The following is a 27,325-nucleotide window of genomic DNA, read 5'->3' on the forward strand; positions in this document are numbered from 1 at the left end:
CGCAAGTCCAAGATCTCTCATCGAGGAGCCCAGCATTGCAGCAGGACAACAACAACAACAGCAACAACAGCAGCAGCGCTGCGGAAATTAGCAGCCTCCGCAGTGAGCTGGCTGAGGTCAAACGACGGCAGGAGCAGACCTCAAATAGTGTTGTTGTTATCACGGGCTTGCACTACACCCGTGAGACCTCGCTGCATCTTCTCGCGTTTGCAGTCATAAACGCACTTGACCCTACGGTCCTGCGGAGAGATATTGCATCCGTCAGGGTCATGGGTAGGCTCGATGCACCCCGGAACACCGCCAGGAGTGACGGCAGATTGCCACCACTGGCCGTCACCCTCTCGTCGAGTGCATTAGCACGAGCAATCGTCGTTGCCAAAGCTCGTAAACGCAAGCTCCACACCAACGAGCTGGGCGCAACCGTGATGGAGGAGGCCAAAGCTCTGAGCCCTGACCACCAAGGGCTGATAAACATCAATGAGCTACTCCCCACCGACGTCCACAAGCTGCGTTCACAGGCTAGGCTGGAAGCCAAGAGGAGGCAGGGCTGCCGAACGTTCGTCAGGGACGGGAGACTGTTCGTCCGCTGCAACGATGACAACGAGCGTGCCACCGTCATTACCACCGACGCCGAGCTGGATAATTTTTTAGCTCGGATCCCGCTCGCCGTAAACATCACTCCACAATGAAGCTGCCACACATACATTTCATCCCACCACGTCCGCCATCAAGCTCATCCGCCATGTCTTCATCGGGTTCTAAGGTATCTCTGTCTGAAGGTCTAAGGGTCTGTCATTTTAATGCGAACTCTCTCACGGGTCACATTGAGATGATCAGGCTCTTTTTATCCACTCGCTCTTTATTCCACGTAATAGCTGTTACTGAGACCTGGCTAAGCGAGAAGGTGACATCCATCCCTTCGCTGGATGATTACCTGCTCTACAGACGAGACAGAAACAGAAACGTTGGAGGTGTGGCCCTCTATATACACAAATCTCTGACGGTTAGTGTTATTTCAACATCCGACGGTGAATGGTCCGGCAAGCCAGGCAAGCCTGAATACCTCTTTTGTGAGATATCGGCCAAGGGAGTTTCTCCCATCTTCGTGGGGGTTGTGTATCGTCCACCTCATGCTCCTTTTTTCCAAGGCTCTAACTTTATTAACGAACTAACAACTCACATGCACAACTACTCCACGAAGGTTATAATGGGGGACTTTAACTCTGACCAACTATCCTCATCTGAAGATGCCAATTTCATCAGGGCCTTCATTGATGAGAACTCCCTTTCGTCCGTTCCCTATGGTGCCACACACCATAAACAGGGTTCTGACACCTGGCTTGATCTGTGCCTAATCGACGAGCAGGATCGCCTGCAGTCATACTGGAAGACAGACGCACCTTTCATCAACGGACACGACCTTATCACGGCCACTCTCGACGTACAGGCGGCTCTTCGTGGCCTTGTATCCGAGAGCAATAGACTTTACAGGCGTTTCAGGGAATTATTACTATTCACGCCTGTCCACCTTGACTGATATTGCTGAGATCTGGAAAGAGCTGGAGAAACTTGGAATTTCTGCCACCAAGGCCCCCTTACCATCTAGATTCACCACAGATGAACTCAACACGCATTTCAGCGCGATCTCAAATGATCCGCTGGCTCCTGCTGTTGAGGATTATCTTGTTACCCTGGAAAGTCTTGACCTCCCGGAACATTTCGAATTCAAACCTATAACGGAATCGGACGTGTTGGCTGCGGTGTCGCACTTTGACACTCAGGCCAGGGGGAGCGACGGCATCCCACAGGTTGTCATCTCAAAAGCTTTGCCGGTTCTTGCTCCCTTACTAAGTCATATTTTCAACCTGTCCCTTAGCGAACCCTGCTTCCCATCTGCCTGGAAAATGTCACTTGTGCGCGCACTCAACAAAGTCAGCTCACCAACAGCCCTGACTGATTACCGTCCGATTTCACTTCTCTGCTTTCTCTCCAAGGCTCTGGAGTGGCTAGTGCATAGGCAAGTCTTAGAATACCTTGAATCAAGGCTATTACTAGATAACCTTCAAACAGGCTTCCGCACTGGTCACAGGACTCAATCTGGCCTAATTAAGCTAACTGATGATGCCAGAGCTGGGATAAACAAAAAGAAAGTAACACTACTCCTTCTCTTTGACTTTAGCAAGGCGTTTGACACTGTGTGTCACGTCAGGCTCCTGAGAAAGCTATCCACCTTCGGCTTCTCAAAGCAAGTCATCCGCTGGTTTGCCTCCTACCTCTCTGGTAGAGAGCAGGCCGTCGTTGGTGACAATAACCAACGTTCTTCTCCTCGGCGTCTCCACATCGGCGTTCCGCAGGGGTCCGTTCTGGGTCCACTGCTGTTTGCATTGTACATCAATGACATCGGTTTCTGCCTTGATACCGATGTTTTCCATCTCATCTACGCGGATGACTTGCAAATTTACAGTCAATGCCACCTCGAAGAGCTCGATTCTTTATCAAACATTCTGGCTGGGCGGAGAGCTTCGGTCTGCGACTTAACTCAGGCAAAACCAAGTCTATATTTTTCGGGTCCATGAAGAACGTTAACAATATTAAATCATGGAACTTGCCTGGGGTTCCGTTGCCGGACGGAGTGATCGTCCCATTCAGTGAGACGGTCGTGAGTCTCGTTGTTGTATTGGATAGCAAACTTACTTGGAAACCGCAGGTGGATGCTATCACGAAAAAAGTAAATAAAGCCCTGTATAGCCTGCGGTTTATCAGGGGCTGCACCACTGAGACTCTCCGCAAAAGGCTAGTTGAGACACTTATACAACCGCACATCGACTACTATGCTGTGACTATCCTGGACGCGTCTAACGAACAACGAATACGGATACAGAGACTGAGCAATTCGTGTGTGAGATTCATCTTCGGGGTTAGGAGGGATGAACACATCAGTCATTACCGGAGGCGTCTAGAATGGCTTTGCACCGATCCCAGAAGGCTCTACTTTGAGGTCATTCTATTATACAGAATAATCCAGATCGGTGAACCTTCGTATCTGGCCTCATTGTTTAATAAACACAAGCAAAGACCCTCCAGTAGGGGACTTCCCCCGGAACTGAGCATCCCTACCGTGAGTACTGAAACCGGGGCTAGGGCCTTCCAGGTCCAGGGTGCTCGGTTCTGGAACTCTCTCCCTTCTACTCTGCGAAACCTGCCATTTCTCGCCTCCTTCAAGGGGGCACTACGGCGGCACCTGCTGGTCACTGAATCGTGACGACTCTGAGCCCTCTGGCGCTGCATTCTTAATCTTAATCTAGTTTTAATCTAGTCAGACTCGGCCCTTAGGCCGTAAAAATTCTTCCAGTATTACGTATTTTTAGATTTCAAACGTGCAATACAGATAGGTCTATGACCAAACCTTAAATGTACAGCGTAATATTAGAAAAGTTTTATGTGATAATTAAATATGATGAAATGTGATTTTATGTGATTTTATGTGATTTTATGTGACGGTATTTTTATATATTTTATTTTCTCTTTTTGTTACACTGTATGCGACACAGTCTTTGTGATATATATTGTATTATTTTTGCTTTTAGCAAATAAAGATCTATCTATCTATCTATCTATCTCTATCTTTCGCGCGCGCGTTTAATCTTTGCGAAAATCCCAATCGACTTTAATGGCCGGAGCTGCAGGCTAAGGGATCGATCGCTTCAGCGGCTTGTCGATTTTTGTTCGATCAAAACAGGTATACTGTGTTCAAATAAGTTGAGGCGTTGAACTCCAAATTAACATGGACGGAAAAAAGCTTGAAAAACAGAATGTAGTTGCAATTATAGAATGAGCGGTCTAAGCAATAGATCCAATGAGTCATTTTTGGCATCCGTGGCAGAACGCTATATCTAGACTCGGCGCGCAGATTACAGATGAGGGAAATGGTAAAGTGCCTATGCGCCACCTATCGCCACTAGTCGGAACCCGAGCACTATTCACATTAAACTCGTCGTATTGAAAATTCATTCTTTCTAAAGTACGACCTGATAAATTCAACCTTTTCATTTTTCACATCCTACAGCCACGACCCAAACGCAGTTCATCCTTTCATCCTCTTATAGCACGGTCCCGACATAATTGATCGCCAGAAATTAATATCGTACCCTCATATGTATAACACACAAACCTCTTCCCTCCTTCCGCATAGTGTCGTCCCGTCGACGGCCGGATTCCTCGTATACCAGAGGATGCATTACTCGCCTGCAAAGACTCGTCGTATATATAGATATATGTATACGTATACAGCTACCGGCAGAACACCGGATATCCGTCCGACGAGTGTTTCGAGCTGTGTAGCCACATGCGCACGCACACGTCCATCCGCGGCACAATGAAAAAGATATTTTTTATTGGTGCTCGCCTGCTGTCGTGGAAACTACTGACAACAGTTTTGAAATTATAGCGCGTGTATAAGCACAGTCCTTCGCGGAGAGCCAGTTTTAAAAACGAGACTTTTATGATGCAGTTTTGTGCCATACTTTTGTGTGTACACTGCTTTGCGTTATGTAGTGGGATGTAGGATTTTACGGGATGTTTCGGGAGTTTCAGGCGCGAAGGACAATTACTGTATGGTTTAAATGGACTAATAAAAAAAAAGTTAGTAATAGTAGTCATCAGTCTAGTGAACATAACGAGACCGGTTTTCTCCTGGTTAATCCAACCACAAATCAAAGCGATCGTTTCAGGTTTGAAGGAGGACTGTGTTTAGAGCACTTAATTAAAAAGACTGTAAAATTTTCGCGCACTGCGCTGTTGGCGGGATACATCACGGTCCTCCGAGCGTGAAGCTCGTGACCGACGTTCGCGGGACACAACAGATACACTTGTCCCGCGCACGTGCTTCTACTGCGGGACAACACTCTATACTCGATGTGTCTATTGGACGTACAGATACGATCAAAACGCTATCAGATATGTTTATAAAAAAAAAAAAATGATGATTGGCGCGTACACTTAAACATTTTTAATTAATTTTCTTCCTTTATTACGTTATTATTTGAAAAATTCAAACTTTAATGTACTAGTCAAGTAGCTTCGATCATCGAGGCAAAATAATATCAAGAGAGTAAATTATAGATTGAAAAATAAAAAAATTATAACAAGCTTATTTCAAAACTAAAATTATACATCCCGATATTGACTTCCCAAATACCACTGCTTTCAGTAATACCGACCCACACCACATCGCGAGCTCAAACACACACACACACACACACACACACAACAACTCTTCCACAAAGCGCCATATACAGCCCCACTTTTTCTCCGGAAACTCAACCAAATTCTCCAAGCGGACTGTACATCCGATACGCGAGCATAATGAGCGCTGTGGAAATGGTCACGCTGATGAAAAGCCCCGAACTCTCTTCCTCTCTGCTCTCGCCTTTGTGGCGCATCGCGCACTCATCGCGCGAATTCAGTTGGCTGTGAGCTCTCGTCTTTCTCGCCGCGGAAAAAAAAATCGCGGGAACCAGTGTGTGTATAGTGTGCACGTCGAACAAAGGGAAGATGTTTTCCGTGAAAATTGTCTACTGTCAGTTCACGATGGAGTACGTCGACAACAATGACGATCGCTGCAGGTAAATCGAGTGCATGAGTTTCGAGGGTGAATCATCGCACTGGAAACCAGTTGTTTTTGCTCGCGATGGAGGGAGAGGTTATTGGGCGATGAGGGGGTGGAACGGGATATCGTTTATTTTTGTCGGAAAAGCGGCTGATTATCGTTCACGCTTTAGAGTGCCGAGCTGCTTGCCGAGGATGCGGAAATTAGGTTGTTTGCGAAGGACAGGGACGGAATCGATAATTTATCGACCGGTAGTGGGACAATGGATTTGAGACGGTGATGGAATTCGTGATAATTTTTTTAACTAGAAATTTTCTGAATGAGAGGTTCGTGTCGTTTCGCTGAATATTTCCTGTATATAGCGATGCAATATGGAGACAACTTTTTTGAACACGATTTTTTTTCCTTTCGCTTTTGGCGTAGAGATAGCGAACTGCAAGCTTTTGAGCGTGGTGCATTGGAAAAATATCAAATATTTTTTTATCGTGTTTTATTTTCGATCTCCAATGCAAAATAAACAACAATCTCGTTAAAAATCAATCACAAACGCGCATCCTCGTTACCGCCGCTCATAAAACCCATCGCTCAGCCATCACTCTCCCATAAAGGAAACAATTACACGCCGACAACCGCTCCACATCTTTCTCTTTCGGTATAATATCCAATAATTATCTAGAAAACGCTGCAACGCACGCGCGACTCCAGACGCAAAATCAACCTGCCTCGTGAACGTTCTCTCTCGCTGTGTATCAACATCGTCGTTCTCGCTTTGCACTTCCATCGCTTTTTCCGCGCACTCTCGAGCGTGTCACACGCATTTGTTTCGCGCCATATTATTCCTGCCTCGGTATAGCGTGAATTTGTATCGCGTAGTGAGAGGCACTCGATCGTGCGCACATAACGCGACTCTCGGAACGATTTTTCAAGGAAAATCGAGTTTGACGTAATTTATCATTCTTAATTAACAGGGACGCGCGGATGGATAGGATGTGCGCGTTTTTGCTCTTTGAAAAATCAATTTCCCGGAGCTCTGTACAGTTGAGTCATATGTAGAGCGAGTATTGATTGCGTCTTTTGGAGTAGCACAGATGAAACGTAAATAGGCGAGAATTTTCAGAAATGCAATCGCGAAGCTTTTGCGAGAACGATTTTAAACTCAATTTTTAGATGTTGGATTTACGCGCGGTTTACCGCGAACGAGCAAGAGAGCACTTTTTATGAAATTTAATTACGAAAATCCGGTGAGTCCTTATGCACGAGTGGATTTAAAAATTGGTTTACGTAACGCGCCGTACGTTGTGCTGCGCGAAGAGAACGAAAATGTTTTACATAAGGTATTGGACTGCGGAGCATGTGTCACTCCGATCTCATGACTGATGTTTGGCTGCTCAATTTCGGTGTCGTTTGTTTCACTATTTACAAGGCAATTTCGTTGGTTGTCTTAACGAGAACTTGGTTTACGCAACTTTTCAGCGGGTTATTTATAAGTACACGAGCTGTGCGTCATTCTGACCCAAGATTTTGCGATTACTGTATGAACTTTTTTTCCACTTCGATTTCAGCATGACGGAACTTTGTACATCGTGTAAATCAACCCTTCCGAAAAAGCAAAACCACTTGCACACTCCTCCGCAACAGCCCAGAACCTTCTCACGTTACGCCTCGCTCAAAGCGTAAGACTACCCTCTCGGTATCACGCCTCGTTACCCCTTGCAGCTCCAAAAAAAAAGAAACTATAAAATCTGCACCACAGCGATGCGAATTTTTCTCGGACTCGATGGCACACTTGACATCTCGTGATCGATATGACTTGGAAGGATAGCTGCCATAGGCGACAGGTTGCATTACGCGGCGGCTCGAGTTACCGACGCTTTCACGCCGGGCTGCGCGAAATTTCTCGCGGCTCGAGTGGTGTGTGTATTTGCGCGTATCTTAATGAGGCGCCGCTGCGGTGACGTAATCAACTCGTAATCGAATATAACGCGAGAGACGACCGATGAGGTATGTATGGGGAGGTATTGGATAGGAACGTTACTGACTGCCGATAACGACTTCGATTGGCGATGATTATTGGCTCGACGTATGTGTTATTGATGTGATCGTTTTACGAAGTGACGTGTTAAGTGTAACGTTTGTTTTTTTTTCTAGAAAATTAGAATTGTGATTGTTTAAACGAAAAATAATTGATGCAAACTCGGGCTTCTCGTTAAAAATATAATTGTTAGACTTTCTACCGTACAACGAGACGAGTGCAGTGTATACTCTCATTATCAGAAGAAGATGACTAACTCTTTTTGCAGTTATCTTATTGTATCACTATGTTTTTAGCGTTAAATTAAAATTTCAAAAAACCGATCAATTCCACGCCGTAAACTAGCTAACATTTTTAAAAGCAACAAGTCGCCAAAAATTCAAATAAACCGATGCCTGATCCCTAAGAGGATTTTTTCGTCATAAAGGCATCAACCCATTTCGGGCAATTTTCCCCTGCAATATCGCGTTTCATCCGCGCGTACACAGCTCTATCAAGCTAAAAAAAGTGCACAACATAGTCGCAGCTCGCTTAAAGCTGGAAGCTTCATTAATAAATCACTCCCACCCCGGCTGGCCCAGCGCGCGAGTAAACGACGCGTATAAACAAACTCGTTACGCACGCGAGACATATCGCAAGGGTGCTAAGGCTGGCGCGTAATATACCCGAAACTTAATATTCCTGATTCCGCCGCGGTGTAATGCAGCCTCGCTGTTTACGGAGTTTCCGTTCCGACAACACCTGAGAGGTATATTGTGCTTCTCTGTGGAATAATGCTTCCTCGTAAATGCAGTGTACACCGCAGCAATTTCGTATACGCTATTCTACGTGTATTACAATAAAAATTCTAAACCCTACAATCACTCACCCCCGAAATCAGCCAACCCGTCCGCGCGCATCGTGTGTATACACATACTGCACACCTGTCCGGACGACAACTGTGCATACTATATATTATATACTGCGAACTCAACAAAGCCCTCGCGTGACAGCCGCTCACGCACACGCGGATGAAGTCCTACACCTCGACTCCCCCGATATGACCTCTGATTCATGCTGTACAACGACAAAGAGACAGGGCCCGCGGGGTTGGAAACTTGGCGCGGCGGCAGCAGTCGTCCCGCGGCCGGCGCACAAAGGAGATCAAAGTTTAAAAACTCGCGCGAGAGAGAGAGAGAGAGAAGTGTGCGTGTGATTTATTTTCTTAAGCGCTGCTGTGTCGACAAGGTGTGAGCCTGTACGTGAGGTCGCGAAAAGAAAGTCGAGCTGTGAAATCATCCTTACGTGAGTACTTTGTTTATTTAATAATGCGTTGTATGAGTAAGTACGACGAAGTTTATTTCGGGAGAGGACAGAAAATCCGAGTCGTCCCGTCGTAGCTTTTCAATTCCGAAGTGCAGCGCGAGGGTCACTTTTACAAGCCGGTTACAGGTCGTCCCTTGTGTATACCTGAAACTTTCGGCTCGCGGAAAATCGTCGCCGTTAAAACCCAAAATAGCAAATCCAGTCGTTGGTCTCTCGAATCGAGCATTCCTGGATCAAGCGTCGTTAGTTCGGATTCAAAGAATGCATCGTTAGAATGTAAAACAGGGCCAAACGGGAATTTCACATCGCAGGCAAAATCCAGGCTTACATCGCCGCTATTAAGCGGAGGGGAGAACTACACACCGTCGCACACACACACACACACACACACACACACATTTTCTACGTACTCTTCTCGCATATCACGAGCAACGTTTTTCGCGGCTGCAGATGCTGCATTTTTCTCTCCCTGGAGATCTTCTCTTTTCCTGCAAGACAAAAGACAAGAAGCGGTGAAAAAGTTAAGCTCGCGACGAGCGAAGCGTTAGAGCCTCGTTTGCAAAGGGAAAAATCGTGGAGAGAGAGAGAGAGAGAGAGAGAGAGAGAGAGAGAGAGAGAGAGAGAGGGGGAGGCGTCTTATCTCTCGCTCTTGCGGGTTGTGATAATTCCTTATGCAAACGGTGCAGTGCATTTTCTTTATACGTGTATATGTATGCATTGGACCCACGAGGATGATGGAGAAAAGGCGAGCAAACAAGCCGACGGGCTTAAATATAATTCCAACGAGCGCGGGAAAAGCATTGTTTGGACGGGGATGGTTCGTGTAGGCAGCTGGTTTTGCATTTTGGAAAGAAAAAAAGGCTTGTTTTTCGTTTTGAAGCGTTGCGAAATCCAAGCCTCTCCAGCACATTTAGTTATGCCAAGCTCGAAGAGATAAGTAAAGATAAATTATAGATACCTGATTTAGAGCAATTTCAAAAAAACTACGTATAAATCTGAAAAAAGCTGCCCCACAGTTCACTACATTTGTCAGGGTTTCCTTTACGCGCGACGTACATTTTTCGTCCAATCTCGTCCACACAGCAAACACTCGGTTGTGTATCTTTCCTCATTTTCTTTTACGCCTCTTCCCTCGCGTCGTGTGAGCGAACGAGGTGATCGTGAAAATGAAACTGCAGTCGACCGCGTCCACTTATCGTGTGCAAGCTGTGGATTTTGCGAGCTGCGATCGTTGATTGAATCGCTTCGTTGTCTTTCGAACGGAGAAGAGAAAGAGCGTTTAATCGTTGCTGGATTTTATTTTATTACGATTTACGATGAGCTTTGCTACTTTTACGGACTGTGTAGCAAAAGTTTTTCGATTGAAATGGTGCAGTTTTGCTAAGCTTGTTCGAAAATTTTGAAAAAAAAAATTGTAAAATTTTCTGTAGGCGGCGCGCGAAACCCGAACGTGCCAGAAAAGTCTCGTTCGAGTTTCGCTGCGCAAACATCTTTTGTCTAAACCGGGCTCGCTCTCGGAATATTGCGTAATGACATCCGTACTCGCTGTACGCGAACATCTGCCTTATACCTGGACTGTCCTCGAGTATACCTATCGCAAGGTATTATAAAATGGAAATTAGCGCAGTTCGAGCTGCAGCTATAGAAAGAGAGAGGGATTTAAAAATCCTTCGGACGCCCCCGCCCCTTTCCCTCCAGCTCCCACCAGCTTAGCTCGGTAAACACGCGCTCTTTTGCGGAAATTAAGAGAAAGCTACACTCCAAAGCCATATCGATCATTTACGAACTTCGATTTCTCTCTTCCGCGAGAATAAAACCGAATTTCAATGTTCTCAAAAATTGGTATATATTTTTAATCATAATAATTTTATTTATTTCGCCGGATTCCGAGTGTAGAATACACAGGCCAGTGCGGGAAGTTCTATATACGTGCAGAAGTTTTGCGAATTTCTAAGCATAATATTCAAGCTACTCTCAAATAATCGGAAAACATATTGAAATATACTTTGGAATATTCTGGGTTGAATTGTGTATGCGAACTTTGAGGATGTACGAAAAAGGAGATGGAATAATAAAGTGTAAGACTTAGTTAAGAGCTTTGAGCTTTGGTTATATTTTAAGCAGTTTCGTTACAAATATTAAAGCTCATGAGGAAGAATAATTGTTTTTACGGTCTAGTCAAATATTTGAGCTATCATAATTCTTAAAACTAACAAGACTTGTAGAACTTTTTCACTATAATTTTCACACTCGTTACATTTGTATGGCATTTATATGACTATCATCGTTGTACACATACTAATCTCACTATCGCATCACAACCGTCTTTATAATTATATCTGATTATTTATAGTACTCGAACAGTATAAGCCTTATAGTAATTAGCAAAGCTACTGTACGAATCAACGCATATATTATACATAATTTCCGTTAGTACCACACAAGAACAGGTTCAAAACCTTGGGGATTCATCATCCACCAGTCTGACTAGTGTTGCAGGCCGGTACGCTTTGGCGTTCCTGTAAACAGAGAGTAATTTTTTTAGAGTTATGTATATAAGCACATGCTGCCTCCAAGTCTATTTTTCGGCGTAGGTGGCACACAACTTTTTTATATTATCTATCGAAATTAAGAACGCGATTTTCATCGCGAGAATCGTTTGCTCGCTCGGCACGCAGCGTACGTTAAAAACATGATAACTTATCGACATGCACTAAACAAATCAAAATATTATTACTTACCAGCTTTAAAGCTTTGAGATTTCAACGTTGGAGTTTAGAGTATAGTATGACTAGAATAGTAAATATATATATCTGTGTTGTCCTTGAGAAATCGGTGGCCCTGCCAAGCGTGTATGAGCTAGGCTAGTGCACGCTGGACAGGGCTACGCGGATCTGAGCTCGTCTATAGCCTCTCGAGCCCTTTAAATAGGCGGTCAGCCCTGCGCGTCTGCTGCAACCCCTCTCCCGCCGCCTACTGCAGCGTCTCATCAAGCAAGAGGGCTTCCGGGAAAGGGAGAGTTTCGTTTATGTCCTGCGCATTTTCTTCGACGTCCCTTCCAGGTATACCTAGACACTGCTGCCATTTGCGTCGAATCCAACAGTGCCGAAATCGCAAGACACAGGCCATCGCGTCGTGCGGATTTCGCAGCGTTTTTCTTATTTCAGCACAACCGGTTTAAAAAGAGCCATTCGTTATGTACTAAAAGCAGAAAGGACTTTTTCACTTTTGCCCATTTTGCGCGGAGAAAGCTTTTTTTTCTGTATGTCCCGCAAAAAAATGTCATCGTTCCGCTTTTTACTTGGCTATACACACACCCAAGCTGCTAAATCAATTCCAACCAGTTTTGCGTATATTTCGCGTGTGTATATCACAACGTAATTTGCGAAAAAAATATCCGGACGAAAAGTTCTAACCAGTCGTAAAACACTGTCATCATCGAGGAAAAATCGAAGAAAAAACAAGACTGCGCGCAGATGCCCCTAGCGAGAAGCAATTTACGTCAGCCGGGCTGAATTCACTTTGTTTATGGCCGACTCGTAAATGTAAAGCGCGGAGCAGCAGCAGCGTAGGAGCATCAAGGGGCAGTCAGCCGCGAGAGTGTGTCTCTCTTTGGGCCAAGTGCAGCGCGACCACGACGCCTGGCCACTTTCTTCGTCGCGCCGTTGAGAGAAAAGTCGTCTTTATCATGGCGGCTTTTTCCGCACCCGAAGCGTCGTAAAACTGTGCTTGGATGTATGCGCGTCGTCGGGGGAATTTTTAATGCTCGCGTATGGGATATTATGTTTTATTTTTTCATCGAAATTTTGAGTACGGCTTTTTTTGGACAAGATACACCCGTCGAATTTGTACAGGTAAAGAAGATTTCGGGTGGGCTTACGATGCTAATTTTAAGAAGAATTTCGTTATGACTTATTCGCTTTTATGGCTCAACGCGTATTCTCTTATCTCGTCGGAGTAGACATTTCTCGCGGAATTTTTTGCGCTCCGCGTGCCGGAATGCTTTGGTTTTAGTATTATCATATATCCAAGCCATTTACGTTGCCCCGAGGCAGTAATCAGTCCTGCACAAAACGAGTTTGGCTAAATAATTGTTTTGCGCTGAAAATTTTTCAAAATAATTAGCATAACCGCATAACGCTTTCTTTCTCGAGTAAAAGCCTTGTTACAACTGGCTTATAAGAGCGTAGACGCCTTTGCACCGTTATTACGATATTTTTCAGCTGCGAATGCGAAGTTCATTTTTGCACGTCGTATAAACCGCAGCGAACTTCATATAATATACAAAAGAGGTGATTACGCGCTTCTTATATAAACTTAACGAGTGAATCTAACAATTCAGCACTTAGCACTCGGTTCTTATAAAAAAATCTTTATTGCCCGCCGATTAAATAATACCGCGAAACCATAAAAAATCAGAAACGACGATCAAGATCAAGAAAAAATACTCGCACCAGCGTAGCATAAATTCCCATTCCTGCAAGCCTCTATGTACACCTTCTCTTCGTCCTGCAGCTCACGCACGAATACTGTGTGCATACGTGTAGACTCGCGCGAGTAAAGCCAAGGATGTTGCAACTGCGCAGGAGACAATGCACACAGGCCTTCCGGTTGTTACACGCACACACACTCGCTCGCTCACATGTCTATACGGTCGATTTAATCGCGCAAAGGTCAAGCGCGAGTGATTTCTAATTCGAATCGAAGGAGCCGTTGAGAATGAAGTCTTTATTACATTTACTGTGTATTGCGCATCGAGATAATATAGTAGTACGAAGGTATGATATACGGAGCGTGCGCTATAAAACAGCCTCGTTCTGCTTGGAATATTACGACCTTGACACACTGGGAGGTCCCGAGAAGGTGCAGACGAAAAAGAGAGAGACGATGATGAGGCTTTTTAATTTTTCCGCCGCGTTTGTATACAGCTACTGGGCGTCTCTTTGTCGGTATAAGGCTGATTGGATTCGTCGCGGGTGTAATAGAGGACAGCGGCTCTCGGTGAATGGCGCGATGATTGTATTGCTGTTGGATTTCGGAACTGCTTTTTGTTATACCGCTGACGAATAATCTAATTATAAGTAGTAACTCGCTGACGCAAAAGGTTTGAACCAACTGAACAATAAGTACACCAGCTCAACACCTATAGTGTCACAAAAAAAGTGTATTTCCGTAAAGAAGCACAGAGCCATGGCCCGCATGAAATACGAGCGAGTTGCGAAAAAAGCCCAAAAGCGTGACGAGATACGCTGATACAGCTCTCGCGGAGACTATCCTCGATGGTATGGGTGTTTACAAAACAACGAGGCGAACGCGGTACATCGTTTGAATACGAAAGATCGGCCGTGTTTTTGGAAATATTTTCCTACGCGCGTCTCCTTGTTTTATCTCGTTATTTTGCAAGCATCGGTTGAAACTCAAGCGAGAGACGCTATTGTTTTTCGCAACGAGTGTTTTCTTCTACTACAGCCGGAAAGATAAATAAACGTTTTCAGTCCCGCGCTCTCGTTATGTAAAACGCGATACGGATGATGGCACCGTTCGGAGGATGTTCGTTTTTGCAATAAAAATAACTGCGATTTCGTTGCGTGCGCGATGATTGTGATACCGTAAAGTGTGTATCGATAAAGTTTCAATATTTTCAAGTGTCTTACGTAAAAACGTTCATATTGGGAATATAATTTATTCTGAAAGCTTCTCGGAAACGAGTGATCTCGATAATTGCGAAGTTGCGCAACGTCTGCTTGAAATATCTATAGGAAGCAGAAATAATCCACTGTACTAGTACTAGTACTAAACTTTATGATACGCATACGAACTCGATTAATTTTTTTCCATATCAATTTCACGTCCAATTTAGTTTCGCCCGGTTTAGCGGAGAAAATCTCGCGGGCTTATCAGATTTCACCGGACTGTTCCACATACATACACACACACACACAAACATCGCGCAGACTATATTTGTTCTGGAGTCCCAGCTAATTACATCGAAAGCGCTAAAAACCTCTTGATTACAATTCCTTGACTGTATATAATTTTTTCTGCAAACCCATACTGTTTTCAAGGATTCGTACACACACACGCACGTGTGTGACGCTTCGGTTTCAAATTTTCGTTCCATTTTTCGAAGGTTCGTCAACAGCCTTCGTGAAAAAAGAGGAATCTCGCGTAAAACCGCCAAAATCTAAAAAAAAAGTCAAGCCGACCGGCTATTCGTGCGCGGAATCCGTAATGCGGCAGTTCGAAAGCCATCCTTGGGAGAGGCACGCGCGGAAAATCGACCGTCAGCCGAGATTCGCCGACGTTATAGTCCAGGGGATATGTGCAGCCGACGGTTAAGGAGCTCGCATTGTCGATAAGAGCAATCGAGTATCCGTATAATCGAAATTTCTATATAAAACTCGATCCCTAGGGACTGTGGACTTTCTCATATTTTGACGACGTTAGCGAGTACCTTTCCGCTACGTTATCAATTGCAATATTTTTTTCGTTGGAAGGAGTATTTTCGTATAAGAAATAAAGTCGGTTTTTAAATTAAAAATGAGGACGTATTGAAAATCGTACATAAACTCACGTAAGGAAGATCGTGTTGATCCTGTGACTCACCTGTAACAGAAAAATGAAAAAAGTTTGATTAGACGTATAATTCGATAATTTATTATCATTGTAGATAGATGAAAATAGAAATGTGAATAACAATGATAAATTCCAACGCTCGTAATCCCTTACGCTCAATAACCCTGAGATTATAATAGACATCAAAGAAGATCGCCGTCATATATTCGCAAACACGAATTAAAGACTCTATCTCGCGCTTAAAAGATTCATAAAATATAATCCACAGAAAGCACACTAATATAAAAATCGTATCACATTTCCGTCAAAATCAATCATCATCAATTATTCTCCTCCCCCCAAATCACCTCAACCTCAACATCTCCAAAAAAAGGCACCCTCATCACATCATCCCAAACATCTCCTGACATGTGGTCAAGCTTGCACACGACGTTTCGCAAGTAGTATATAATACCAGTGACGCCATAGAGACAACGACGACGACGTGAGGGCCAAGGCATCATAACTACTCTGCACACATAGCCACAATCCTGTCTTTCTCGCGTGACCCCACCACCCCACCTAAGGTGGAGAGGACGCGCTGAGAGCTCGTGGGTCTCGCCGCGGAACCGGACAGGTGCGTCGAGCAGTGCTGCGCGTGCTGCCAGCGAAAGTGAATGAAAATACGAGCGCGCGCGAGAGACACCGGCTTCCGTCTGATGGTCTGGAGTATATCGTATACTGAATAGCATCGCTGACGGTCTGGAAGTTTGGAGAGTGGATTGTTCGGAAGTGATTTTTCGTTTTTGTGCTGTGAGAGGATAGTGAGTGTTTTTTTGGTATATGAACAAACATTTTTTTTTAAGTTTTGAAAATTTCCAAGCGATGAACGTCGTTGCTGTAACGAAATTCGCTCGAATTGTACGCGAGATGAGGAAAATTTCGACGAGTATTTTCGATGGTGTTGTGCGAGGATTTTTTGTGGATAAGTCAGGAAGAAGTTGCGGAAGTCGTGGGTTTTAAAAAGTTTTCGAACATTGTTACACGAAGTTCTGTACTTTGGGAAAAAGAGAGTAGATTCTTTATTCTTGGTTGTATTCTAGGAGTTGTTACTTAGTCGAGGAATCATTTATTTTTCGATATTCCGGTTTCTTGGAGTTTCGGACTTGCGTCATTGCTCGTCAAAAAAGTACAAGTTTTAATAAGCTAGATAAGACGATTGGTAATCAAAGTTGCGATTAAATAAACTGCGATTACATCCATTTATGAATATTGGTTGACGCAAACGCAAGCCTCTAGCTAAAAATATTACTCGTCTTTTTTACGCTTGAATGTCAATCTTTCAAAATTTCTAATAATTTCTCAGCTATAATACAGCGAGAAAGAGGTTGATTGTATAAACCAATTTTCCTAAAGCACCCGTAGAAATTTTCTCGCTTTCGTGAGTGCAATACATCCTTCCTCGAGAAAACTATAAACAGCCATAATTCAATAACCATTTCATAATTACTCCGTCCATTAGCGTCATAAAACTAATTCGCATCATTAGACGAAAGCAAAGCAAATTCGTTTACGTAACGTAAGTAACAACTTCCTTCATATCACTCAGCTATAATGTAGCAACTTATTAATTCGTACACAAACTATAAATTAACGAAAAAAATCTCTTTCACCAAACCATAAAACAACTTCTCCCCGAACAATTGAAACGACATACATCTATGCAAATGCACGTCAGCCAGCCATCCATCAATTACAGCTTCTCCCCATATCCACCCGCACAATCGAACAACGACGATCCACCTGTCTGTCGTCACATCCACGCGATTCCGGAACGAAAAAATTCGCTCAAACCGCGTAATCAGTCCTTAAACACAGTGATTCGCTTCCACACACAGACAACAGTCATATTCGTAAGCGCACGATGCACTTTGCTCTTTTCCCCGACTGTCTCGCGGGGTCGGATGTCAGGCATATCGGCGCGCTCACCTTCTTCCGGTGTTTCTCGCATCCTTTGTCGTGCACCTGCTCTGCTCCATCCGATTTGACATGCCTTGCGCACCGACAATTGATGTGCTACAGTAAATATGTGTGTGTGTGTATAACGTGTGTGGGTAGGAAGTACCGGAAGCGGACTTTGGGGGGCGATGATTATCGCGCGCTTGTAATTCATGCAAATCAAAAGTGTTAGTATTTTCTTTTCGAGGGGGAAATTGGATCCGATGCGTTTACGGATATTGCGGTTTAGCTGTGTTTGTGGAATTACAGATGATGATATTGAAATTTTTGGAAGAAACGGTGTTGTAGGTGTTGGAACGAGAAGGCATGTTTTGTAGTATTGCAAAAATTAAAATGCATTGCAGTGTGCGACTACTACACTGCGATTATTGCGTCGAGATGATTGGCTCTCATGGCTAGTTTATTACAATTTTATCTCGTAGATTTATCTCTCAGGAAGGAAGCAATTTGAGCTTTGAATTGAAATTCATTTTTCTAAGTCATAAACATCCATTATTAGGTAAGACGTGGATTAAAAACTTACATTTTGCGAAATCTACAAATATTAACTAAAAAAAATTAAAATACCACTCTTACATCCAAGCCTTATGTCACGCAGTTTATACGAGCCTTCATAAACTGCTCCCACGTACTTGAAATTCACGATGATACCCTTCCAGCTAGCGAATTTCGGAAAAGCCAGTTTTCTTGCGCAATCAAAACAATATTTCACCGTCTCTTTATGCTCGTTTGCATGCGGCTTAGACAACGTAATTCGTAAATAGGTTGGCCGCGTCTATACCGCACTGCCACCGCGCACATAATTCGCGCTTTATTCTCATAGGCTTATTTGCACAGGGTGTAATTAAAGCTCTCGAAATAGCGAGGTGGAACTCTTTGAAGCGTTTCATAAAATCATTCGTAATTAGGTAATCAGGCGTAAACCTTCTTATAAAGCTACCGCGCGCGAGCACTTTGCATTTATGCATGAGATGTTTATCGAACGGTTGGAGGCGATTTCATATGCGCGCGGGCTTTATTTATGCTCGTTATGATTAGATTTTATTAATAGTTTTAGAGAGCCTTAATAGTTTGTTAGTTATTGATGCTTTTGTGATTGGTTACGTCAGGTATTTTAATTGAATTATTGTTCGACAAATCGACGTCCACTGATGCCAAAATAACAAAGACTCGATCAGTTACAGCATGAGCTACTTGAGCAGGTTCAATAAGGCACTTATGCCAAGAAAATTGAAAAAATCGGATCATCGCAGAAATTTGCACAATGAGATTTCTAGAGACGATAAAAAGCTCAGGCTCGTTGCGCAATTCTTCCGGGAAATTGTGCGGTTTGCGATGCAGTAAAACATTTTACGACCCTTAGTGTTATGTGTAATCAGGTTGGCATTAGCGCCCGCCTTTGATAAGGATATTTATTGCATCGAGCCATTGTGGCATGTATAATGCCGGCGTCCACTAACGTCAAAGATAACTCACCAGCGGCTGATACCCCGCACGAACGATTTCAAAACTTCAATGCAAACGATAATAAAGATAGTGTAAACCCCTGCGCGTCCCGTTTGTTTTAGACTCGCTTTATGGCTTATTATTCCGACGCCACGACTATGCATTCTCTCGAGGATCAAATAGAGAATCGAAGTGCATTTAGCAAATTTATCACGACAAAGGACGGGTATTCAGTTTCGACGAAGAGTTGATGTCCTCGCACACGCTTCTATGCAATTACAGAACATCAGCTTGCATAATTCGTTTCAACCGAAATCAGGCTCCCTATGCTCCAACTCAACCCGTTTGTTACGCGCGATTACTAAACTGCGCGTCTCTGTTATTTACGTATTCATCGTGGAGCGCACTTCACTTAATAATGCCTCCAAACTAGTCGTCCTCGCTCGTGTTCCCCTTTTCAAAATTACGTTCGCCTGGTATTCCACGAATCTAATGTGTAGGCATAAATAACTAGAATGTATCTTTCAATTAAATTAAAAACTCGCCAAAAATATGTATTCATTTCAGTTGATACTATTTATCGCAGAGTTGGGTTAGTAAAGCATAGAAAGCCACAGTTGCGCGCACAATGCAGCTCGAAAATCTTCGACAAAAAACAAATTAGCCGTTTGGACACTTTTTCTGCTTATCCCGCCGGCTTATTATACTCGCAACTTTACGACAGCTTTTCTAATAATCCATTTCGAGAAATTTTCCGCTCAACCTATTGTGCTGAAAACCGCATCGTCGTGTACGCGTATTACGTTCGCTATTTTTTTTCCTCGACGAGCAATAAACGCTCAATAAAATCACGGAATTCAGACAAAAGACGCCGCGCGAAGTGTCGGTGTAGTGTCAATTAGAGAGTCATCCTCTCTGAATCCCGAAGTAGTTGCGATACAGACGGCGATAAAATTTTACGTAACGCCGGGCACAACGAGAAAAAGGAGGAGCGAGAAGATACCCGGCTGCGCGTAATATCGGACGCGAACAATCGCGCGCGCGCGAGAGAGAGAGAGAGAGAGAGAGAGAGAGAGAGAGAGAGAGAGAGAGAGAGAGAGAAACTGAGGCTATGTACGGCTGTAGAAGGGAAAGGGCGCTCCATATTACTTGGAAACGTTATATTACACTTTTGAATTTGTTGAAGTCGGCGTTATTGAATCTTAAAATGTCACGTGGTCGTGTACCCGTACAGCAGTAAAAAATGTATTTTTTCAGCTTCTTCGCGATTTAATATTTCCAAACTCGCTGAGTCCAGATATATCGGCTTTACGTGATCCGGAAATTTCGTCCCGTCGACCAACACATCGCAAAAATACCCCAGTTCACTTCCCAGCCGTAAAACCGAAAAGTCGATACCAATACTTTCATTCGCGAAATTCATGAAAAAAAAAAGTTTCTTTTTCCACCTCGCATACATATATTAATATCGATAAAGCTCAGAGGAAACCTTTCACACTGCTTGACTTCCTGCGATCCAAGAAAAACCAACCTGATGCAATCACAAAAGCCGCAATATTTCGTACAACGAGTGCAGGCTCATCGCCGAAAACTTAATTAAAATCCTATCGGAAATCCATAAAACTGTCCTTCCGCGAAAGTCGCATCAAAGCAGTGTACGCGGTTGGAGTAAAAACGACGAGGCATTTTACGGGGCTTAATCGTAAACGCGAACCACGTGGGATTAGGATAGACGCATTTGTGTATGTGCGCCGAGAGGAAACTCGCTGGAGTGAAATGACTTTATTTACGGTGGAATTGATTGTTGAGCTTCGGAGTCCGGAGATGTGGGTTCGGCTGCGGAGAGAGTAATAAGTTGGCCGGTGTACAGTTTGTTTGATTGTGGAGTGTAGAGGATAGGATTACAAGTTTGCCGAATGGCTTTGGTTATTGGATTCAAATTAAAGCTGTGCACGTGATAATTTCGCATCGCGGATGTATATGGTTTCGAAGTTTTAACGTTCGGTGCGTGAATAAGCGCTTTTTTACGGTCTTCTGGTTATTTAATTAACCAAGCCCTGTGACAAAAACACATGGCTTTTACGAGTAAGCTTCTCTCCTGGAAGTACAAGAGCCTCAAAGCCGTTAGAACAGAAGGATTGTAAAGTAGGGGAAGTCTTGAAAGCAAATTTAATTATAGTAGTCGGGGTATTAAATTGAAAAATGTTTGTGAAATTCTGTGAAAAGCCCTTCGCTCCTTTTTTCCCTAAAATTAAAATTATAAATTGAAAGGGCACTTTGATAGTACCGACGCGACCGAGCGAAGATAAGTCCGGCATCCAAGCTACCTTGAGAAAAAAAGACAGAGTTATTCGATTTATCGCGAATACTTTCAGTTCTGAATTTTCAAACTTTTCTCATTATACTCCGGACTTTAAACAGAAATAAAGAATCTCGCGCAATACCAAAGTTATTTTCGTAAATAGAATCCCTACCAACGTTCCAAATGCAGCTCACCTCCACACAGAGTAATCAACAAAGTTATGCTCGAACTGAATCCGCACACACAACGCAGAGACGTAATAGGGAAACTCTCGAAATCCGCATCTATCCCACATCTCTCGTCATGTGTACAGAGACTATGCGTTATAGCTCCTCTGTGCGCGCATTTACTCGAAAAAGCCACCCGTTTACGTCAACTATCATCCATTACAACCTGTGCACACTGTATAAGACGACCAGGTGCGATGAGCCTACGAGCGTTTCGCGGAGTATCCTTTCTGCGAGACTGGCTGTGCCGTGCGGCTGCATTTTAGGGGACGCGTATAAAGCTTTGATGGCGAGCGACGGACTTACCTTGTCAAGCGCATCGGCGCCGCGCGGAATTTTATCAGCTGCGTGCGTCGGAAGCTCGTACGCTGTGGATGGGTGTCCAGATATGGAGATGAGGGAACGGCATCTTTTTTTGTTTATACTGGAACGTATACAGGTAATATTAATCTGTTTTTTTTCGCGTCCTCGGGTACCTAGCCTTTATTGTTTCACGGACTGTATTATTATTTTTCCGATGCGGATTTTTGCTTCCTAGAAAACGAAGGTTACTCGCTTTTTACACTTTTTGCAACCGTAAATTCGCGACGCTTGCACGACAGTTTCCGCGAAGTAAGATGTAGAAATATAAACGGGAACCACGTCGCAATTCACTTATACAGTGTCATGAAACATGCATCTCGCGAACTCGCCCCCGACAATATCCTGCTAAAATCTCGCGCGTTGCACATATCATAGCTCTTAGCCATGACATCACACGCCGCCGCTCATTGAGTTTTGTCAAAGCCAAGTCCCTTTTACCTCAGCTCTCGACTTCTGAGCGCAGAAATCGACACCTCTGAAACCAGTCGCGGCAGCGCACGTGAGAGAGAGAGAGAGAGAGAGAGAGAGAGAGAGAGAGAGAGAGAGAGAGAGAGACAGACAGACTTTGGCGCCGACGTCGTATAAGAGATCTAATTTTCTTACAATGACCGAAAAGTCCGCGACTGCGCCAGTTCCTTTCTTTCCTCTCAGAGAAAGAGAAGGAGAGCTGCTTTACGCGTTTCAGTCGACTACTTATCAAGATCCTGCGCGCGAGAGAGGCAATTCGGAAATTTAGCTTTCTGTGTGTGTGTATGAGATCGTAGGCGGAGTTTTTTTTTGGCCGAGATTTTCTTCGCCGCGATTAGAAAGTATCGGTGAAAGAAATCTCTTACTCTCGTGTGCGTTTGTTTTTGCGCGGAGAGAGAGAGAGAGAGAGAGAGAGAGAGAGAGAGAGAGAGAGAGAGAGAGAAAGAGATTGTGTTTTACGATGCGGCGAGTTGTTGGTTGTTTTTTTTTTCAAGCGCCTTGTTGCTCGCGCGAAACTTGGATTTTTTTGAAAACTTGGAAGCTAATTTGGAGCGTGTGCATCGGGGAAAAGTAGGTGTCTTATGGATGTCAGGAATGAAAAGAATCGATGGTGTGTAATTTGAAACGATTGTATGGTACTAATTGGAACGTTTCCTGTGTTGAAGAGAATTCGTGATATTTTATGATTTTATGGACGGAAATGAACGAATTATAGGCGGTAGATATGTCCGTCAAGTGAGAGACATTTTCAGTGTGTTACAATCGCATTATATATTCCCGACTGTCGCTGTGATGAAGAAATTTAATTCTGATGTTTAATGCAGACTGTTTAATTTTGGAAATTGCAGATCGATGCAGCTCATTTACTTTGTGTAAAATTTTGCATTATTGTGCAGTTCCAAAAGTAGCTAGCAAAATTAATAACTAAACCATACAACTCGCAACTCACAAAAAATTTAATAAAAAAATCCTCGTCGTTAATCCTCACAGGCTCTCCGCTCTTTGTACAAGAGTAATAACACTGAGGTTCATTTTTCAATTTTTTCTCGCGAACGACAATGTGTCATATATTTTTTCGACCAACACATACATCAGCCTGGCTACTGTTCCACCTCCGCTATAATGTCACGCGTCCGAGCCATACGGTCGTTTCGACGGATTACTGCTTTACACATACCTGTGATATCTAATCCATACGAGTATATCCTCGCGTACACACATGCCTTTTTTTCAAGCATTGTCATAACAGTGTGAAACCAACGTGCGGCTTTTTTGTTATAAATGTGAACTGGCACCGAAAGATAACGCGGGAAACGAGTGACTTTCCCATTATATACGTATCGGGACGCTTTTGTATGTGACGGCACGTATAGGTTTTTTGTCATTTTCAGAAGCGAAACACGTCGCTTCTTTTTTCCCCCAACGATGTACAGGTTGTTGGGTAATCGAACGTACATTCGGCACTTTCTTTTTCCGAGATAAGAAATTGAGTTAACGAACGCGGAAGGAAGCGTGATATGTGTATACGATTTCAATAATCAATAGGTAATTATTGAAAACGAGGGAAACTACGACTAGCTACAACAACGTGTACAATTATATTAAACTCAATGCTACCTTGTACATTCAGAAGTATGCATGTTTATTATCATACGGCTTAATTATAATTACGAATCCAACATTTCCTATAACTAGCAACAACTAATCAAATTACCGAATGTCGATCTCACCATCAAAATGCAATCTCTCTAGAAAGCAATTACACCTCACGCTCGAATCGTAACTAAAAAGCCTGTAGTATCAGCATCGGCAAATCGTGCATCCTCTCCTCTGACTCCACAAAAGCACATATTCGTACTAATTGGATTAAGATCGACTGCATCGCACACACACACCGAGTGAAAATCTCCCTGAAAACGAGGAGAAATCGTGTCGAGCGATACGCTTACATGCATATTGTAACGGTTATGCAGTGTCTCTCAGGACGAAATCCTTCCAAGTACGCTCGATCCATTGTTAATTTTCAAATTAATTTTCTCGACGTTCGCAGGGATGCCGTTTGAATTTCGCTTCGTCTAGTATACACTCGATGAATTTTTAATACTACACTGAAATTTTATCAGCATAGCGAGAGCTAAATATCGAATCGAGCGCCGAGAGATCAAACGACGAGATATTAATTCTTTTATCGGAGGGGCTTCGTTTGATTCGAGAAATTTCGTATGTTAATCTTGCGCTGAGCTGATTATCGGATTCTGCACGTTCGAGTGAATATTTCCGCGCAATATTTACAGAATTTTTAACTCCCGATTCGTAGGGTTGAATTTACGATCGTTTTATCGGCGAATTTGGGACGTCATTGAGGAAACATGGAAAATCCATCGGTAAAACGAGGCCAATAAGCTGCTTAACATCGAATAATATTCTGATAGTACACACAGGTCAGTTACGATATAATCAACGCGTGTATTTTCTCTCGTTCCAAGTCCATACCTCGGCTGTTTCGAAAAAAAAGAACAAGGAGGAAAAGAAAGCAAGTGCATCTCATTAATCAGTCAGATATGCCTATGCGCATGCGTAGAGACAAAGAAAAAGTTAATGAGTCGTTAAAAAGGAAAGGAAAAGTTTTTTCGTTGGCTACTCTCTTATTTCATCAAGTGAGGCGGTGCAGAGCGTGTATATCTGTGTGCATGAGCAAAGGCCGTATCTACGTGCATGAATTTTTACGCGAGTCGCCCCAATTTCAAGTGCACACAATGCACCTCTCGGCGGCGGCGGCGTCGTCTAGGTGCACTTGAATACGTAGTGTCTTGGATGGTAATATCTTTGTGCGCGCGAGCTCTCGACTGTATTTCGGGCGCCGTGCTCGAGAGGCCTCGGTGAATAATTAAAAATAAAAGCGCGAAAGCGAGCTTTTCCTGTGTAGACGTTTAATGCGACTCGTTGTGGAAAGCTTTGATGTATCGAGATTCATTTGATTACGTCGATGTCTTGTTAACCACTCGAGTATTTTCATCGGTATCGAGTACACGGTAAAGAAGCTTACGCTGAGCTGTTTATACAAAATTCACGCTGAGTAGCATTATTACCTGAAAAAACGCAAAGCTCGTTCAAGGCGGTGATTTTCGCGCAGATTTTCCGATAACGTGTTCTTTACCTTAAGAGTCGTTATAAAAAATGAGATCGCGATAAGCTCCGATTTGATATAGTAGCTGTTGAGTAAATAGCAAATCAATAAACACGCAGATTAGGCCCTGTTTAAGGGTTAATTTTCACCGCTGCAACTTTGGTATATTTCGATATGCAAAGGAGGATAATCATACCGCTCTGTAATCCTCTCAAAGCATGCAGCAGCTATCTTATTAAGATATTCCAGGGCATAGAGGAGTAGTCGAGTAAAAAGTACGCCTCTATACTCCAAGGAATATACGAAGGGACTGTGTAATCGATTTTCATGAATTAAAAGAGCGATTGCCGCGCGTGTTTTTCTGTAATTAACTGACCGACTCGTGCCTCTGACCGAATCAGATCCTTATCTACCTGTCAATTACACACACCACATACAATGTGCATGTAAATGCATTTTCCATGCAAATAGACGTCATTTCGAAAAAAAGTGTCGCCTACCTGTAAAAAGTTACGATATAATGAACCGTTACTCACGCTGCAAAGCGTCTATCATTGATTTTAAGAATAGTCATCATTTCGATCGATAATTAATAAAAAAAAATCTTTTCAGAGACGGCAGCCGCTACGACAGCAACGGGCATGGCCCCCAACAAGCCCAGCAAAACAGCGGCAGTAACAGTTCGACGCAGGATAGTCGCAAGCTCCTGAAGCGCACGCGAAGTCTCGCGGTCATCTCGGAGGACGAGTCGAGAGCTGCGAGCAGCGGCGGCGATACCTGTACCCTCAGGCTCGGATCGTCCTGTGGATCGACGCCTTCGCCCTTTGATTCGGCAGCTGCTGCAGCGTCGCTACAGCGACGCAGGCACCAGCTCATTCCCCGGGCGAAGCTCATCGATCGGAACTCCTTGAAGGATAGGTAGGCGATTTAGGCGAGGCCGTAAAGTTTTCACTGACTAGTGCGGAGAGTTTGGTTATTTAGGCAGGTGTTGGCGAGTTTGGGATTCTGGTGGTTGCTGAGAGGTTTTGGACTGATGTGTAGGCCGAGTGGGCTGTTCTGAGAGTCGATGGCGTGAACATTTTGGGATGCGTAGCTATATAGTAACTTCGGAATAATTCTAGTAGAAAGTTAAGCGTTTTTTGCAGATACATTCAATTATAATTCTCAAGTAATCGTCCGACGATAATACCGACCAAACTTTGCCAACCGACTCAAACTCAGCTTCTAAATGACTCACGCGACCCACAAACCAACATTCTTCCTTTGCCACACCCCCGCATGAAACCGCGAACTCACGCAGTTATCTGTCCACCCACAGACTGTCGAAGAGCCAGCAGCATCTGCACGAGTCGTACGAGCGTTACGCCGAGCCAGGACAACACGAGCGCGTCTGCCAGAGTCGCTCGGTCTGCGGTCTCTATTCGTTACCGCCACCCCTCGAGCCATTACCATACGCCGCTCGAGCTTCCTGCTACACAAGACAGCAGCAGCAGCAGCAGACGAGTTACGTCGTCGAGGACTGTCTCGGCCCCGATAGGCTCAACATCCTCAAGTGGCCCGAGGAGTCGCCCAGGAGATATAGGAGCGTCCAGGACCTCAACAGTGTCAGCGGATTGGTCGATATCGTTGAAGATAATTACTGGCCGGGAGAGGAGAATCGCAGCGTTGATTGCATTTATACTCAGGTGAGTTGAATCTAAATTTTATTTGAGTGTCCGTTTCGACTGAAATAAAGTTCTATTTTCAACGCTAACTTTGTGAAACGTGTTATCCGACGAAGAGAAGCTGTTCGCTAAATTACTTCTCTTTATCTGCCAGACACTATCAATGCTATACATTCAGCTGAACATCTCGGATTGAGCTTGGGGGAGCT

At 43.9% G+C, this 27,325-nt stretch overlaps 2 protein-coding genes across 8 annotated transcripts in view; one reads left to right on the plus strand and one right to left on the minus strand.

The window, feature by feature from the left end:
* The window catches only part of LOC100120233 (calcium uniporter protein, mitochondrial), a 91,403-nt gene that overhangs the window by 17,291 nt on the left and 46,787 nt on the right, over window positions 1-27,325 (minus strand). For 3 of the 5 annotated variants that reach the window (XM_031924712.2, XM_031924715.2, XM_016981985.3), the window contains exon 3: window positions 9,356-9,433. The exons of the other annotated variants lie outside the window; for them this stretch is intronic. In XM_031924712.2, coding sequence (XP_031780572.1) covers window positions 9,356-9,433 — 78 coding nt within the window. The remainder of the gene's footprint in view (window positions 1-9,355; window positions 9,434-27,325) is intronic. 5 annotated transcript variants of the gene reach the window in all.
* The window catches only part of LOC100679372, a 37,027-nt gene that overhangs the window by 5,984 nt on the left and 3,718 nt on the right, over window positions 1-27,325 (plus strand). For 2 of the 3 annotated variants that reach the window (XM_003425785.5, XM_031924710.2), the window contains exons 3-4: window positions 26,065-26,370; window positions 26,771-27,137. In XM_003425785.5, the coding sequence (XP_003425833.1) occupies window positions 26,065-26,370; window positions 26,771-27,137 (673 nt within the window). Of the gene's footprint in view, window positions 1-5,472; window positions 5,625-26,064; window positions 26,371-26,770; window positions 27,138-27,325 lie in introns of those variants that run through there. The other variant, XM_016981979.3, reaches the window with a different exon arrangement.

This window comes from Nasonia vitripennis, chromosome 2 (assembly GCF_009193385.2).
Source record: "Nasonia vitripennis strain AsymCx chromosome 2, Nvit_psr_1.1, whole genome shotgun sequence".
Lineage (NCBI taxonomy): Eukaryota > Metazoa > Arthropoda > Insecta > Hymenoptera > Pteromalidae > Nasonia > Nasonia vitripennis.